The following is a 17,355-nucleotide window of genomic DNA, read 5'->3' as shown; positions in this document are numbered from 1 at the left end:
AGAAACAAATGATTTTTTTCTGATGATACAGATATTTTAACACTTCTTTTTAGGACGGATGTCTTTTGTAGAATCATAGTATTTCGAAATGGGTTATACAACGGTCCGGACACCTACTTTTAATCCACGTGAGCTGCAGAACATTTCACTTCTGATTCTACCACCGGTTACCCGCAACGATGGAGACGACACACTGCATGTGGAGACTTCTAGTTTTAGTGTCTGTTGGAAGTAAGTATTTTGAACTTATATTTAATGTGTTATAGTGAGTGAGTGAGTTTAGTTTTACGCTGCTTTTAGCAATATTCAAGCAATATCACGGCGGGGTCACCAGAAATTGGCTTCACACATTGTACCCATGTGGGGAATCGAACCCGGGTCTTCGGAGTGACGAGCGAACGCTTTAACCACTAGGCTACCTCACCTCACTTAATGTGTTATAGGCAACGAAAACAAAAGGATCAAATTCCAAGGAGACTCCGATGTTTAAAACTGGTCCTATGTTTGTTTGTTTGTTTGTTTGTGTGGGTTGTTTAACGCCGCGCGCAGCAATACTCCAACTGTATAACAGGATGACCATCGATCTACGCATTTGGGATACCAAGTCGGCGAACCTGACCACCCGTTACGACAAGCATGGGTTGCTGAAGACCAATTTCTAACCCGGATCTAACCCGGTCGGTCCTATGTGTTCGGCTGTGAGGCTAAGGTGTCTGTAATTGAAAACTGAAATACTAGCTGCTAAATCTGATTATATCTTTTTATCTATTAACCACCACTAATGTCTGCGATAGTTTAAGAAAGGAAATTTGAGGCTGGTAATTTTGTACAAAATATATTTGCAAATATAGCATCGCAACCATTCCGAAAAAGGTTGATTTGATTATCTTTAAAGATAAGACTTCTGAGACGCAGCAATTGAGTATTGCGCGAATTTAGTTTCTTTCATTTTGAAAGGTTGTACATCTAAATTAAAAAGAAGACCCTAGTAGAAGTAATGTGCGCGTGCTGACAAAGCACCAGTACAATTTTTTCTTGTGACAATTTTCATAATTTATACATCATTTGACGGTGTCATGAACTTAGTTATTGTCATTGATATGCTTTAGAATTAATTAATATAACATCTGAACAGAATTATTGTAATATCTTAAATAACTCAAAACGCCTAAAGTAGCAGTAATAGGTTCCATCAAGTCTGAACGATTTAACGTTGACTAATACTGCGAAATGGATGCATGCATGGGTGTATGTCTCTGCGTTGCGATTTGTTCAAGATACCACTGGGATACGGCAACATGAAGTTATAAACGGATTTGGGATTGGGGATTGAGGATTCGAATCCCGAATCTGAATATTTTTTTCACATTCAGGATTCGAATCCCAAATCTGATTTTTTTTTCATATTCGGGTTTTATCTTTTGCACATACGGCGTCCTTGTAACTATAATCTTTGCACCTTAATCTTATCTATCCTCGACGTTGCCATGCACCCTGGAGATAGTTAACGGTCCTGAAGCACTTCCCTGATTGCAGGCATTAACCCTCGATGACGATCAAAGAAATGCAAACAAGGGTAATATTCATTATTTCATCCCCGTTCTTATGTACCAGGTGCTCGTTGTATACCTGGGTAACTTATAAACATAAACAACCAAACTACGGTTTCCAATATTTGAACCTCAAATCTGAGTTTTCTCAACAGAATCCCGAATCTGGATATTTTTTCCATATTCGGATTTCAAATCCCGAATCTGAATATTTTTGCCTGTTTATATTTTGTATTATCCAAATAGTCCCACCAGTTTTAACTTTCCACACTAGTTTTAGTTCTTATTGTGATATTCTAGTTGTTTTACTGTCCTTTGACGACAGGTTTATATAATATACACATGTATATGTCAAATATGTTATCGGTTCCCCATTGCGAAGATCGATGCTCATGCTGTTGATCACTGGGTTGTCTGGTCCAGACTCGATTATTTACAGACCGCCGCTATATGTCTGGCATATTGATGAGTGCGGCGTAAAACTAAACTCACTCACTCGCTCACCAAATGTTTTAATGAAATGCATAATAAGAGTTCAAATACCAAATACGAATGCAGAATGCCGAGTGTCGAGTGTGTGAAAACAATATTTCAGAGATTCGAATCCGAATACGAAAAAAAAAATTCTGGATGCAAATCCCGAATGTGAAAAAAAAATTCAGATTCGGGATTCGAATCCCCAATCCCAAATCCGATCCGTTTCTAACTTCATGTTCCCTGAATATCATGTCCATGCAAAAACATTTTCACAAAAGTGAGTGAAATTCTGTTTGCATCGTTGTGAATAAATTCTGCATTTCGAGGACCAAGAATTTGTCCGAGATGTCAGTGTTGCAGATTTGTTCCGATTTCATTGGTGCACCAACTGTGCATGGCTGTCTTGTTGAAAAGACCGTGGCAAGTCATAAGCATTGCCCTCGGTAAAATAACGTCCCCAAAATAAGATTAGTTGTAGCCATAAAATTATCATGTCTGGCAACTGATATTTCGAACTGTTTGAAGCACGGGTATCGGATCATAGTATGGAATACCAGACTACAAGACTAGATTGTATATTAAGATTATAATATATATTCTTTAATATATTATATTGTATAATAAGATTCTAGCAGATATATATATATATATATCCCTGACAGCTAAACAATCATTCTGTGTTGTTCACATTCACAATTACGTGGACTCGCATCATGATACTCACAACATCTAGACATCCAACTCGTGCGCCTTTCACCAACATTATTTCATTCCAGAATAGATAAATTTTAATCTTAAATTAATCTTAATTTTAAACTTTGTCCTTATATTTTTCGCCTGCATTTTTAGTTCTTTCCTTTGAAAAGTTATCTATTTTCTTTAATATGAACACGGTTATATTCAGCGAGTTGGGCTTATTTCCTCTTTGAGCAGCAATCAATTTCCACTTAAGGCATGTCAGCTAGATGTGGAAGTAACATCTGAAGTTGATGCTGTTTTAGACGTTTACCTATTTCGTGATAGCCACGACAAAGGGCATGGAGCTAAAAGACCTCGACACATAATAATGGAGAACCGAGATTCGAACGCACGATAAAAGGTTTCAGCCGTACAGCTAATTGAGGCACCTTAAACGACTAGGTCTACCCATGCGTCCAGTCATCAATATAAGTTAGATGATGTAACATACAGATATTTTACTAATATTCGGGTTTGAACATATGCTTGTCATGTGGGTTGACCAACGGGATATAATGGTTAGGATTGGTGACTTGTTTGATGCACTGCTTAGGTCGACATTCGTGAAGTGGAACAAAGGATCAAGACTCGGTTATTTACAGACCAAAGTTGCATGGCTGGAGCGTGGCTGAATGTGGCTTTAAACAGCATAACATACAAGTCCTTAACTGAGCGTTTACGGATTATACAAATTTACAAGTTTTTAGTTTGCTTTGTCGATGCCTGATTCCACTTTTACTTTTAAGACTGTAGGATTCGAGTAACGACAAAGATTGAACCCATTCATTAACATTTCAAAATAAATGATAGTTACATTAACTCCAAGTTTATATAAGTAACAATGAAGGGTCTGTTAGTAAAAATAACCGATCGTTTAAACAAAACATTGACATCAGAGATGCTTTAAGCTCATTTAAATAAAGATGTTCAGATATATAGATGATACTTAGATGATATTGTAGCAATATTCATACAGTATCACAGTGGTGGCCGCTAGGAATGGGTTCCTTCATTGTACCCAGGTAGGGAATCGAATCCGGATCTTCGGCGTGACTACTGCAGGCTTTGAACACTGGACTACCCAACCGCCCCCGGTGAATGATGGTGTTAGGAGTCTTTTAGCACTACTTATTTTAGCAATGTAAGGGACGAGGGACACCAGATATTAAAGGTGAACGCTTTAATCACTTGGCAACCACCGCCCCACCTATAGGATCAATACGCATGCTTATCCGTCTCATCTGATGAACCTTTTGAAATTCTTTCCTTGAGTGTCATTGACAAATGAACACACAACTAATGCATCAAAAGGCTAAATGCATAATGGGGGCTACAAATCTTTCATATGAAAAATAATACAGTGAAGAAAGTGAGCGATAATTGATTTACCATGACGTCAATATTAAACGAAAGCTGTAGCTCATTTGCCTGTCGTGGATGAGCCACTTGATTGATCATGAAGGATTAAAATCCACACCAACTTCCAACGCCCATGAGAGAGAGAGAGAGAGAGAAAGAAGAGAGAGAGAGAGAGAGAGAGAAAGAAAGGAGGAATGGAAGAAAGAAAGAAGGAGAGTGTATGGTTTCATGCTTTCAAGGTATCAAAAAGGCGATGGGGAAACGGATTGTTACGTGACTAAGTGTCGTTATGCCAATACATTTTGTCAGATTCCCACTAAGCAATGTGTGAAGCGTTTCGGGCATCCAGAGACATAATATATCTGAAATATTGTTCAAAACGGCGTTAACTCCAACAGTCACTCTTGACATCGACAAAACATGCAACACCTGCATTAAGTGAAACATAACGGTTCATCTAATTAATCTTTCTGTATACTTTACAGGTCTAACATCAGGCCAGTACTTCAGTTATGATTCTGATACCATGGATACCATGCAGGACATGGCGGAGGACAGACAAACCTACATGATGCATCAGAGGCTGTACGGGGGGACAGGTACCCAGTACAACACCCAAGGTTACTACGCTGCACAACAACGTCCGGCATATCAGTACAACTACCAGTCAGCTGGCCAAAACGCATACGGTACCAATGCGTACGGAACAAACAACAATGGGTACGGAAGAAACACCAACGCATACGTTCAACAAAACGGGGCATATGCCGGGTCTCAGAACAGAGGGTCTTACCAACGATCCCAGTCTTGGAACAACAACAATGGCGTCAATTCTCAACCTTCGAATTCTCCGGTTTCCACTCAGAATTACCTACAGAAAAACCAAGGTGGGTCGTTACAACAAGGTTCAGTGAACAGCCAAGGCTATCAACAACAAGCTTCCAATTCTGGAACGAATGGCCAACCATCTCAGTCGTTCAACAACAACCAACAGAGCCAGCAAATCCAAACCAAGTGTTCTCAGGTGATGCTCGACAGATCCAAAGGGAGACCTGCTGTGAACGTCCCCACCGCTGTCATCAGCATCACCCTCATCCAACAAACACAATGGAGTCAGTGCACCTCTGCTTCCTTTGGCTTTATTGGAAGATATGCTTATGTAGGCAATGGCTGTTCAGGGAACTTCAAGGTGTGTTATCAATAAGAAAAAACACCATGTGCATTGGGATTGTGAACTCATTGCCCGTGCTTCAGCATCTCATTGTTGGCAATGTTTGCGATTGCATCGTGCGCAAGATGAAGCCGGGCTGTATTAAGCGCAATGCCAAACTATACCTATAACATTCCATATGTGTTTGTTGGCGAAATAAAGGCACATTTCTGCTTTAATCCCAGAATAGTTAGTTATCATTGTATTGTTTTCACATTATAAATCATCTAAATAGTTATACACGTCAAGTTGACAAACTGAATATTTTAATAATAAGTTTAAAGTTAGAGCGATTAATAGGTGTTGCGATAAGATTTAGCGCAAAATTAATTTCTAATTGAAACCCTTTCTAACATCATTTTGACCATCTGTGGCTTGAGTGAATGAGTGAGTTTAGGTTTACGCCGCAGTCAGCAATATTCCAGCTATATGGCGGCGGTCTGTAAACAATCGAGTCTGAACCAGACAATCCAGTGATCAACAGCATGAGAATCGATCTACGAACTATGACTTGAGATAAGATACACGATTATGCTGTGTGTTCTAAACTGTCATTAAATGGCAGTACAATGATCAGCAATATATCACAGATTGACTAAGCTAGTTGTTGACCATTAGTCGGATGTTAGTTCAGCATATGGCTATGAGAAAAGTTAGAATAGAAATGAGCTTTAAATCGCCAGTAACAAAGGTAAAGGCATACCAGGACCGTGGGGGCTTATGGTATCACTGATACCTGCATGGTTAACAGGATTTACAATGTTCCTTATTACGTCTGTTGAAGGTTTAGCCGAAGATCAAAACTCAACAAATATTCTGCTGTTAAATCTATTGAGGTAGATATAAATATTCTTTGAAAGACGTGGTTCTACATACCTTCCCAGAGGGACAATTATTTACGCCATTTTGACTAAATGAGACGACACATTTTAATAGGGTGCTTCATTGATGATGGTTCGAAATATGTCTGGCGGTGACTCTCATCAAAAAGGATACAAATCTTAGGATCTTCACCTTTCAAGAAGTATCCATGCGTATATCCAGTATGACCCAATACGGCTTCGTCGTAGTATCACTTCTCTGGATCTGAGAACCGAAATACTGAGTGGTTGAGTTTTCATATAAAATTTCAAAGTCATTATGGCGACGAGATGAAGTTGTCACATTTACACGAGTCCATTATAAATACAACTTTATATTAAAAAGAAATGTGTTTAAGCTGTCACACATTTGAACATTACAGCATTATTTTAATCAATTTCAAAACACAACCACTCGAATTTAATAACAAAGGATTATCAGTTATACACATGCAGATTTACAATTAATGATACCGACTAAATTCCTTCAAGTAATGACGCCTGCCCACACGTGTAAACATAATTCATCTTTCAGATTTACTGCTTGAAATAGTGAATATTTTGCAAATGAAAGTCAAAACCATGCTAACCCATCTTTCATTTATCTTCCTGTAGTTTGGTAATACCCGATCCGGTGTCCCGTTTCTTTTGCATTAAATTTCCGAAGTAAGATGTTATTGTAGTGTCAGACATGTTGCGTGATACTGAACAAAACTGTATAAAGGACGTGAGGGCGGAACGTGTGGTAGATATCGTATATTAATTGTATATCCGCTATGCCAGTATGGCAGTACAGCAATCAAGAGACAACGTCGATTAGAGCTGTTGAAACATTATTGTGTAATTCTAAATTAGTCCCCACAGCACAGATTCAGAATAGATTATAAACGATGTTTACTAAAGTTTCAATTAACGTATTTGCAATGTCATATTTACTGTCAATATTGTACTGCTATTAATAAGATGATAAACACCAGAGTTTTTACCTTGGCTTTGATTTGCTGTGTTATGTTGAGACAGTTCTTCCAAGCCAGGTTTTGTTTGAAAGTATGTCAAGCCCCCGCACTACATATTTGTTACACTATTTTAATCATGAACAGTAAGATGTTTGAAGAAAGTACTTTAAGCACCCAAGCTTGTTTGAAAGCGTCACTAAACCACGTACAAGAATCTGTACTTTACTAAGAAAGTCTAGTCCCAAATATGACATATGTTACATTTGACCATCTTCTAAATGGCATTGTGTATTCACTAAACTACGTGTTACAAATGTGTGGGTCAACAAAGGATTTAACAATAGAAACATCATCGATGTTATTCCCGCAGTAAAATAATAATAGACTAAGTGCATATTTATAATGGGCACATATCCACGCTCGTAAGCATGCTCAAAACATTATTACCCCGGATAACCCAAGCTGCCTGTGAGGTGCGAGGAGGTTAATAGTCACATGACTTATCCCACCGGGTACCCATTTTCTGCTGGGTGAACAGAGACAATTTTGAACAAACTCACCTTCCTAAGGTGAGATCACATGTGCTTCGTTGTAGGGCAGGACTGAAGTCCAAGAAACCCTCAAGAGTCAAGCTACCAAACACGGTCACCCATCCAATGACTCTCCGCGCCCAACGTTGCTTAATTTTAACAGAGTTCTATGCACAGGACCACACATCACCACATATCATTTTCATCTTGTCAGAGAACAAATGAATCTAGAGTCTTAAATAATTGAAAGAACGAAATTCCGCGGGGCGGATACGCCTTCACTCTTCTTCGACCCGTGAGGATCCCGGTTAGAATTCATCTTAAGTAACCCATGCTTGTCGAAAGTGACGGCTAACGGAAACGGGTGGTCAGGCTCGATGACTTGGTTGACACAAGTCATCGTACCCACCTGTGTAGATCACTGGATTGTCTGGACCAGACTCGATTATTTACAGACCGCTGTATACTCCTGAGTGCGGCGTTAAACGACAACAAACCAAACCAACCAACACGGACTTTGTACATCACTCGCCCAAACATTGATGTATGTTCCGACTTTAACTGTTTGACAACACGAGCTCAAGCTCTACCAATAATTGGCATCCGACATACATTAATTCAAGGAAACAGTTACAGAAAGCAGAGTCTCTGAAACGTGTATTGCTAACGGAGAAACCTTCTTGAAGGAATTATCAGTATGACCATATCGTGGTAGAGTATATGCCATATTGTTGAAGCTTAGGAATGGTCCTCAGTGATATACGCTTTCTCTCTCTGTAAATCTTTCAGTGAAGAAATATTGATGCTAAAGGTGACAGAAACAGAAACAATACAATAGTGTTTAAGAGTATCAGTGTTACAGTAATTATTAATATTTCTCTAGCTGTCTTCATTCGGATGAATGTGATTGAAATCGTATCCCAAATGTGTAATTCAGTCTCGATTATTTACAAATGGACAGATTATTACTGAATATTGCTGAGAACAAAATATACACAAGAGCGGTTCAGTGTTTATTGGGTGATTACAATGTCTGAAGCATCTGTGTGAAACATAATTCATGCCGTCAACGAGAGGTTTGCTGGGCGGCGACTCGATTATTTGAAAGACATCTCGATAAAGACGGGCATTCATATTCGTGTCTCAATCTCTTTTATTATTGTTGGGATGGACAAGTCATCTACGGCGCCGCAATTCGCTGTTGCCTTGGGTACGCCAGAACGCATGATTGTAGATTCGAAAACCGGTTCGCCGCGATTTTGTTTATAGTATAGCCTGCTACATGCCCGTACTCATGGGTATTACAAAGTGGGAAACATCTGCATCACTTCAGACTGTCTTCCATTTCAAGGTAACACATCGTGATCTAAACTGGAATTCTGTTCAAAAAGGCGCAAAACACAACGCACTCACTCACTCAAACTTGTATACCATGCACCTGATTGTATACCTTTTATATTAATAGTTATAAATCGACGTTTGATTGGCGATTTGTAATACAAGCATTTACTTAATCAAGGTGTGATAAAACGCCAGCCTTCGTCTGAAATAATTACAAGCGTTATAGAAATAGCTTTGGGAATAATTCCTCCCCAAATGGTAAACGTAAACGACCTCGTCACTTCGTACGATCGTAAGAGGCGACTAACGGGATCGGGTGGTCAGGCTCACTGACGTGGTTGACACATGTCATCGGTTCCCAATTGCGCAGATCGATGCTCATGCTGTTGATCACTGGATTGTCTGGTCCAGACTCGATTATTTACAGACCGCCGCAATATAGCTGGAATATTGCTGATTGTGTCGGAAAACTTCACTCACTCGCTCACTCACTCACTGCGTACGTTATATGATGCAGGCTTTAGACTCAAGCCCACACTGCTTGAAACTTCGCAATAGATAAATAAAATAATCATGACGTTAACTGCCGCTATTAACACGACAAACAAACTTCCCAGTCGTCACTGACGAGAGTTTGACTACTTGCAGTCATCAACGCCCTTTCTCAATCTGCGAATAAAACAAACTTCCGTGTCGTCACTGAAGGCGACGTATCTGATTTAAATCTGTAATACTAACTATACCGAAAAGGTTTATAAAGTGCGCTTCTTGGTGAGCCATGGTAGGATATTCTTTGTAGCTAGCACTAAAATACCTTCATTAGTCCTTAGTAGAACAAGCACCAGCACATAATTCGAAATAAACTACAGGTCAAAAGAAAACATCCATGAATTTTCAAAGATCATGGGTAACAAGAAGCAAGCAAGAAAGTGTAATTCGATTTATGGTGATGTATTTAATACGTGTATCATTGTTGTGCATTACGTCTCTAGTGTTTGAACGAATGCTTTCATGTCCTATGTTTAATAACGTTCGATTTTTTTTACATTCTAAATTTTAGTTATAGAAGTTTCCAAATACAAATTATCTCTCGATGGAAGGCCAAGAGAAGCATCATCGGTAAATATGTTATTTCTGGTAAAGTTCAGATGAACAGGTTAAAAAGGGCGTACTGTACGGGATAAAAATCGTTAATGCAATGTTGCATAATATGGTCTTGTTTCTGGTGAACAACGTGGCTTACTATCATTACCAAACAAATACCTTAGAGGTCTTTTACAAGGACCTGTTACGTTTGGGCCTCTGTCTTAAATCCCAGGAATCAAAATGACAGCTAATAATGATATTTACCTCACGAAAAATGTCATACATACATTTACCTTAAATTGATAGCGAACGTGTGGGCATGGCAATATGCCGCTCTTCCCATATTTCAATATCACGGCAGGTAACATCACAAATGGCTTCACACATTGTGCATATTTGGGAAATCGAATCCGGTACTTCGGCATGACTCGCGAACCACAAGGCTATCCCCACCGCCGGACTCCAGACGTAAAGCCGGAAACAACAACAGGTTATCAAAACTGTTTGTAACACCAGCACATTTACACGGATAAAGTATATTTTCATATTATCATCGACTGTTGTTTGTATTCGGTCAAATGGGAAAATTATATAAAGCTGACATTTACGCCTTGGACCAGAGATAGAAAGTAGTTGACTATTGTATTTCATAGTCAATAGTCTCCTGAAATGTTTAAACTGAACTGCTTAACCAACTGAAAGTGAATGCCCACTGTGGCTGAGCCCTTACTGATCCAAGTGATGGAAAAGCTGTATGGCGTCAAAAGTTATCTCCCTTGCATCAAAACGTCTCAGTTTCTTTGAGTGATATTTTAGAAGTAGGAAAGTACAATATATAGTCCGTTTGGCTCAAAAGCGGACCGATGAATTGCAATCTAACTCGAAAACTAATAAACATATAATACTCAATGAAACGCTGATCATAATCAAAACATCAGATCAACTCTGTGATTTGTTTCCAGAGTTTATGTCCTACAATTTAAAAAGTTGGTTAACAAACTATCATTAAAATGTTGACACAGTTCTCTATTTGTTACGAGGGAGGAGTGCAGAGAAAGGGACAGCCAGGTGTTAGAGAAGCACGTACCAACAAAGCTATTGATTCATTAACCTGTGCTGTGCCGTCTCCATCCTTTCGCGCACACCTGGCTGTCCCTTTCTTTGCAGTCCTCCCTCGTAACAAATAGAGAACTGCTTCAATGTCTGTGTCGTCAACATCCGTATCCAAATCTATAAAGACTGTTGAAGATCGTCTGTAGTTGAATATCAAATATGTTGTTTAAATGTGCACGTACCTTTAGCTACATCAGAAATTTCATAATTTTTTGATTATCTTTGAAATAGTTATACAGACAATCAACATACATTTAATACATATTTATCAATTAGAAACAACCTTTGGCAGACATATGCAACTGTGAAGGTGGAGGATAATTAAAAACTACAGGTGGTAAACAGGTAAACACAGATAAACACCACATAAGTGTGTATAAATTTTATTTTATATGCAAATGATATGTAAAATGCATACATTATACAGTGCCCAGTTACACCATACCTTTATTTCTAGCATTATGAAATCCAAATCAAATTATTATAATATATTCCCAAAAAGTAGGACCAGGAGACGCATAACATATAATAACATATTTTATACAGAGATATTTTATCGTTGTAAAGACACATCTTGTCATTTTTATACGTCGACGTTTGACGTAATCATGAATACTATGATCAATTATGAAACAAAAATGAAATAAAAGTGACCTTTCAGCTTACCCTGTGAAAGATCTGACACTTTTAGAGAAAAACATGATTCCATACTCTGGGCTTGATTAAAGCATTTTGAACCTTCACTCATACAACCTGAAAGTGCAAAATGCTGCGTCATATTATACCAACCTACACCCAGTGCACATTAATAATTTGATATGTTGCTGACTTAAACTAGACAACAGACTGATGTGGTACAGGCTTGAAGTAGTAGCTCTGATTACAACCCGATCATTTACTGCTCGTGTCTTGTTATTTTATGAATAGAATTATCATATCAGATCAAGAATAAGTTTACATAATAAGGTTCTAAATTACCAATAGCAAAACTCAAACATTATGTAGAATTGTATATTGAGCAGCAGTTGCAACTCGTTTTGTCTGATGCAACAAGGTTATTACCTAAGGTTGCACTGGGTGCAAGTAAGATAAAAGTCCTCAGATAGAGCCCTGGTACGAACTTGTAACGGGGGAGATTAATACATACTGACACTTTATTAGTAATTGAACATAAATAATGCTGCACATAATTGTAACAAATGTCGAAAATTAAACAATCAGCCATTGCCTTTTCAGGTAAGAAGGTGGTCTCATAAACATCTGGTACCTTCAGAACTGTACGTCGAAACTGAGCAGGTGACGCACAATAATGCAGAAATGTTGGAGCTTGTCTTTCTGAGACAGCACGAGAACATGCAAAATAGGGAAGTTTTTAGGGCTCCTCTTTGAATTCATTTATGTGTACAATTTGGAAATTTTCTCGACATGTCTATCACAAAACATTTGAAATTTTGGGTTTTGAAATACAGTAATTCTGATCAAACATCTTTGAAGATGATTCGTATGGCATTCTTGGAAACCTTCATAGAAAGGCCGTGTTCTATTCTACCTCACGAGTTGTGAAACAGAGTCACCAAACTGTGGGGATCGCACCTTATTACTCAACACAAAAGGAAAGCTGGGTATAAACATATATTCAATATGATTTTGTACGCCCTCTTCTTTCAGCTGGTATGTCTTAAAATTGTGGAACGGGTTTCATTTACAATATCAGTCAAGCTGTTGTTGTGTGTTAATGATCCTTGCCTCATGAAAGAGATTAAGATTACCCTTGCAATATGGCAGTAACCTCCTTCTTATACTCATCCACATCAACACTGGGATCGTCATACTCATATGATTCTTCCCCTTCAGATTCAATATTTTCCTCAGTCTCCGATGATAGAAATACATCCAGCGGCGTCAGATGACGATCATACACAATGGTGTAAATGGAGGAAAGAGTCTTCACGACAGACATATATTCATCTGCCCATTTCTTGCAGTGGGTACTCCATGTTTTGATTGCAGCTAATGCATACTGGAGAGGAGTTCTGTTTTGGGTCACGCAAGGAAGCATCGGCTCCATACCTCAAGAGTTGTTCGACACATTCTCTGTGTCCTCTTTGAGCCGAATAGTGTAGTGGTGTTTGTCCGTGATGGTTCTGTATGTTTGGGTTAGCTCCTTTTTCCAGAAAAAGATTTAAGCCACTGATTAAGTCCTGGTATGCCATCTCCCTCTGTTCTTTCCGCCCTATTTTCACATGACTATTTAGAATGTCCATAACAACACCCATCTGGTGTAGTAGTTTATCGTTTGAAGTGATCCTGCTCTTACAAACAAGATGAAGAGGCGTGTCACCATTGATATCACCTTCACAGGGGTCCACGTTTACACGAAGCAACAACTTGATACAGTTACTGTCTATAGACCTAAGAGCAGCAAGGTGAAGTGGATTCCTCTGTTTAATGTCTTTGATATATGGATCAGCCCCATTTTCAAGCAGTAGCTCCACAGCGTAACTGCACCCACTTAATGCAGCAAGATGTAGTGGCGATCTCATGTTCTTGTCTAGCATTGAAATAACTGTCCTGCTGTGTAATAAAATGTTCAGCACTTTGCAATTAGCTTCTTCGCATCCTATATGAAGGGCTGTTTTGCCGTTGTTGTCCACAACACACGTTTCGGCACCCTTGGCAATTAAATACTGCATGGTTTCGTTTGTTCCAGACTTTGCTGCACAATGCAAAGCAGTCCATCCATCTTCATCAGCTTCATTTACAAAAGTGCAAATGTTTTCCAATTGCTCAATAGTACTCCTTTCACCTGTGGCAAGGTAGTGTAGAACAGTGCGTTTTTGAGCATCTTTGATATACGGGTCAGCCTTGAAATGAAGAAGCAGATGAAAGCAGTCAATGTTTTGATATATTGCGGCAAGATGAAGGGCTGTCATCCCTCCTATGTCTTGTATGGAGTGGTTAGCACCTTGTTCAAGTAACATCTGAGTTCCCTTTGCACGATCGTTCTGTACAGCATAATGAAGAGCCGTTTGACCCGTTGGGGTCTGCATATTCAGGAGGTCACTGCCGAGTTTTGTCAACACTTCAAGAACAGTGTCGGAGTAGTGAGTGTCTTCACAAAGTACATGCAAAACAGACGAACCATTGTTAGCTACATGCATATAATTAAACTGATGTTCCAATAATACTTCCACTACTCCAGCATCTTTAGAAAGTACTGCTGAAAACAAGGCCGTTCTTCCAAGTGTATCTACAACATCAACAGGAGCATGCTGTTCACGAAGAAGATACACCAACTTCTCAACAGGATCTGTATCTGACATAGCTGCTATGTGCACAAGAGAGCTGTTAGTTTCATCTGTGATGTCAGCCTCTGCGCCATTCTCAAATAACTGGGTCATAATATCAATATCAGCTTTCATAACTGCCTCAAATAGAACTTCTGTGTGAACATTAGCACCTTTGCTACAGAGTAGTTTGACGCTATCGATGTCGCCGGACTGAACAGCTGTATACAGGCATGTAACATTTCTCCGACCTTGGTGGTTTATTTCACTTCCAGCATCCAGAAGCGCACTCGTGGTTTGTTTACTTCTCCTGAACGGCGAGCTTAGAGGTGTATAACCAAAAGAACTCTGCATTTCAACAGAAGCTTTGGCCTCAAGCAAAGCTTGGATACATTCAAACGTATCTTCAGTTGCAGCTAGGTAGAGTGGGGTTTGATTTTCATCATCTTGTGCATCTACTTCAGCGCCAATGCTTATCAAGAATTTCACAGACTGTACATTGCCCGTACGTGATGCGCCATGAAGAGGTGTCCTTTCCAGGAAATCCTGTCTGTTAATATAGTTAATCGTTTTAATATGTTCAGATTCGCCCGCCTCTGTTGGTGTGCTGTGTTGTATTAAGTACATCAGTGATCTGATGCACCAATAAGAGTTTATCGTATAATATTTTTAGCTTCTCAAAGCTTTGGTTTTTAGACTTTGCTGCCATGTGAAGTACAGTGGCCTTTGATGGAATAGCTTCTGTGATAGGTATACTGGCATCATGTTCAAGGAGCAAGGAGACACATTCAACTCCACCATGTTCCAGCGCATCCCTTAAAGCAGTGCTTGACACACTCACCCACATCTTATCAACATTGACATGTGGATACACCTTAAAGACACATCTCAGTGCAGCCGGTGATACATGACTTGCAGCACAAAGTAAGAGAAACTCGGGATCAACTTTGCATCCAGTTCTCAGTAGTTGCTCCAAAATAGTCTCATATGTCTCATCGATTGTGTAGATCCCATAGTGTTTTGTTCCTCCATAAGAGAAAACACCCAAAAGTTGCTTCACACACTCACTGAACACCGCAAGGTGCTCTGTCGTTCCACTTTTTACAATCTGCTCAATTAATTGTTTGTTTCCTTTGAGGGTTGCAAGAGTAAATAAGACTGGAAAATCAACCATGCTTATGTACTTCACGTCTGGCGAAAACACAACTGCGTGTGTTAAAATGAAGTCATGTGGCACAACACACAGTGCTCGAAAAGAACTGTTATCAGGAACCACCTCCATTGTTAACAATAATCTACATAGTTTATGATGAGAGCCATATATGGCACAAGCCATGACCTGTGCGAGAGCCTTTGGGTGAAGATACGCCCTGGAGAACGGTAGAAGCAGGCACACAAGTTCGGTATTACCCTTCAGTGTCATGCAAGATAACATATTGTCACATTCAAACAATGAAATGTCTTCCTCATATATCAGTGGCGCATGTACATCGGCTGGCAATGTCTGACTAAACCTGACACTGAACAAATTTGAAAGCATATTGTCATCCAACCATTTGTGAAAGATGAAATCAACAAAATTTGTTTCTTGCAAGGACGGGTGACCAAGCACATCGATACATTCTTCAGACATCATTATATCTGTGATTCTCTCTGCCAAAAGACCATAACTTTCACTTGGAAGTATAATCATTTCTTCACTATAAGGTGCTTGATGGTTTTCTGTTCTGACTTTCTCCACTAGCAGAATTGCAGGGCATATCCTTAGACAGATCTCATGATATGATTTGGCTACCTTTAAGAATAAAACGTCGAAAATGGACTGATGTGAAAAACTGAACTGCCTGTCTATAATAACGAGATAGATGCCACACAGTGATAACGCTTTGTCTTTCATGCAAGCACGTGAAGGCATGCAACCATGCTTGGATGTGTCATACAGCGCCCGAAGGACTCCCTGAAAGTGGTCTGATGGTTTGAGAGACTCCAATAATCCAATATCCAATTGACCTTTAAGCATCATCACCAGTAACAATACAAAATAACCAATTGGATCACTTTCCTCTAAAATGTCTACCTCTTGAGCCAACAGTTCAAACGGCTTGAAGAAAAACATTTTGCCGTGGCTTTGTGCTTGTCTGCTGGAGGCAAAGAAGTGACAACACTGTGGAAATCCAATAGAAATATCCGTTGCCACTGCTATTTCATCAATGACTTGTTTTGTGAGGCTAGAGCTTTTCGGTCTACAAAACACCTTCAGAAACCTCTTTTTCTCATTTACTCTTAACCTACACACATCTTGATCAAGGTTTACACACTGTATACCGTCCATAAGAGTATTTGAATTCACCTGATTTGCACATTGGTCATAAACGTCTGGCCTAGAGGTTAAGATGAGAAAGACTTGTCCGTTTTCCACGATTGGCCACATGATATTAAACAAGCTCAACCATTTGTCAACAAGTGGTTGAACCAGATTACTGGACCCGAATATGTTGTCCAGCATAACGATATATTTAGTGTGTCCTGATTTAGGAATCATATTCCACTGAGTAGGAGATGTAAGTATTAGAGGTACCCTTCCAGTGTCTGCAGATACTCTTTTCAACAACTGGAGGCTAATATTTGACTTGCCAGAACCAGATATTCCTTTTATGAATAACGACCCAAACTGCTGGAGGATCCGGAGGGCTGTTCTCTCAGCAAATGTGGATATATGTTTCTTGGAATCTTCGAACATCAGTTGTCTTCTGGTTGATGCTGCGAGAGAAAAAAGAGGGTCAGTGAATATGGTGTCATGCGGATATATTCAAACAAAACCAAGGCTGGGAAGACAAGTAAAAGCTTC

General features: G+C 39.3%; 2 protein-coding genes across 2 annotated transcripts; one reads left to right on the top strand and one right to left on the bottom strand.

Moving 5' to 3' along the window:
* Positions 1–148: 148 nt before the first annotated feature.
* Positions 149–5,510, top strand: LOC124282554 (uncharacterized protein ZC21.3-like). Its single transcript, XM_046718561.1, has 2 exons — positions 149–231; positions 4,610–5,510. The coding sequence occupies exons 1-2, from the start codon at positions 180–182 to the stop codon at positions 5,326–5,328; spliced, it is 771 nt and encodes a 256-aa protein (XP_046574517.1). The 5' UTR covers positions 149–179; the 3' UTR covers positions 5,329–5,510.
* A 6,703-nt stretch (positions 5,511–12,213) lies between these two features.
* On the bottom strand, positions 12,214–15,655 carry LOC124282552 (ankyrin-3-like). Its single transcript, XM_046718558.1, has one exon. The coding sequence runs from the start codon at positions 15,132–15,134 to the stop codon at positions 13,185–13,187; it is 1,950 nt and encodes a 649-aa protein (XP_046574514.1). The 5' UTR covers positions 15,135–15,655; the 3' UTR covers positions 12,214–13,184.
* Positions 15,656–17,355: the final 1,700 nt, after the last annotated feature.

The sequence above is a fragment of the Haliotis rubra genome, unplaced genomic scaffold, assembly GCF_003918875.1.
Source record: "Haliotis rubra isolate DU_JTF1 unplaced genomic scaffold, ASM391887v1 Scf3, whole genome shotgun sequence".
In the NCBI taxonomy this organism is placed as follows: Eukaryota; Metazoa; Mollusca; class Gastropoda; order Lepetellida; family Haliotidae; genus Haliotis; species Haliotis rubra.
Note: the sequence above shows the minus strand (reverse complement) of the source record. Positions and strands in the feature narration are given on the sequence as shown.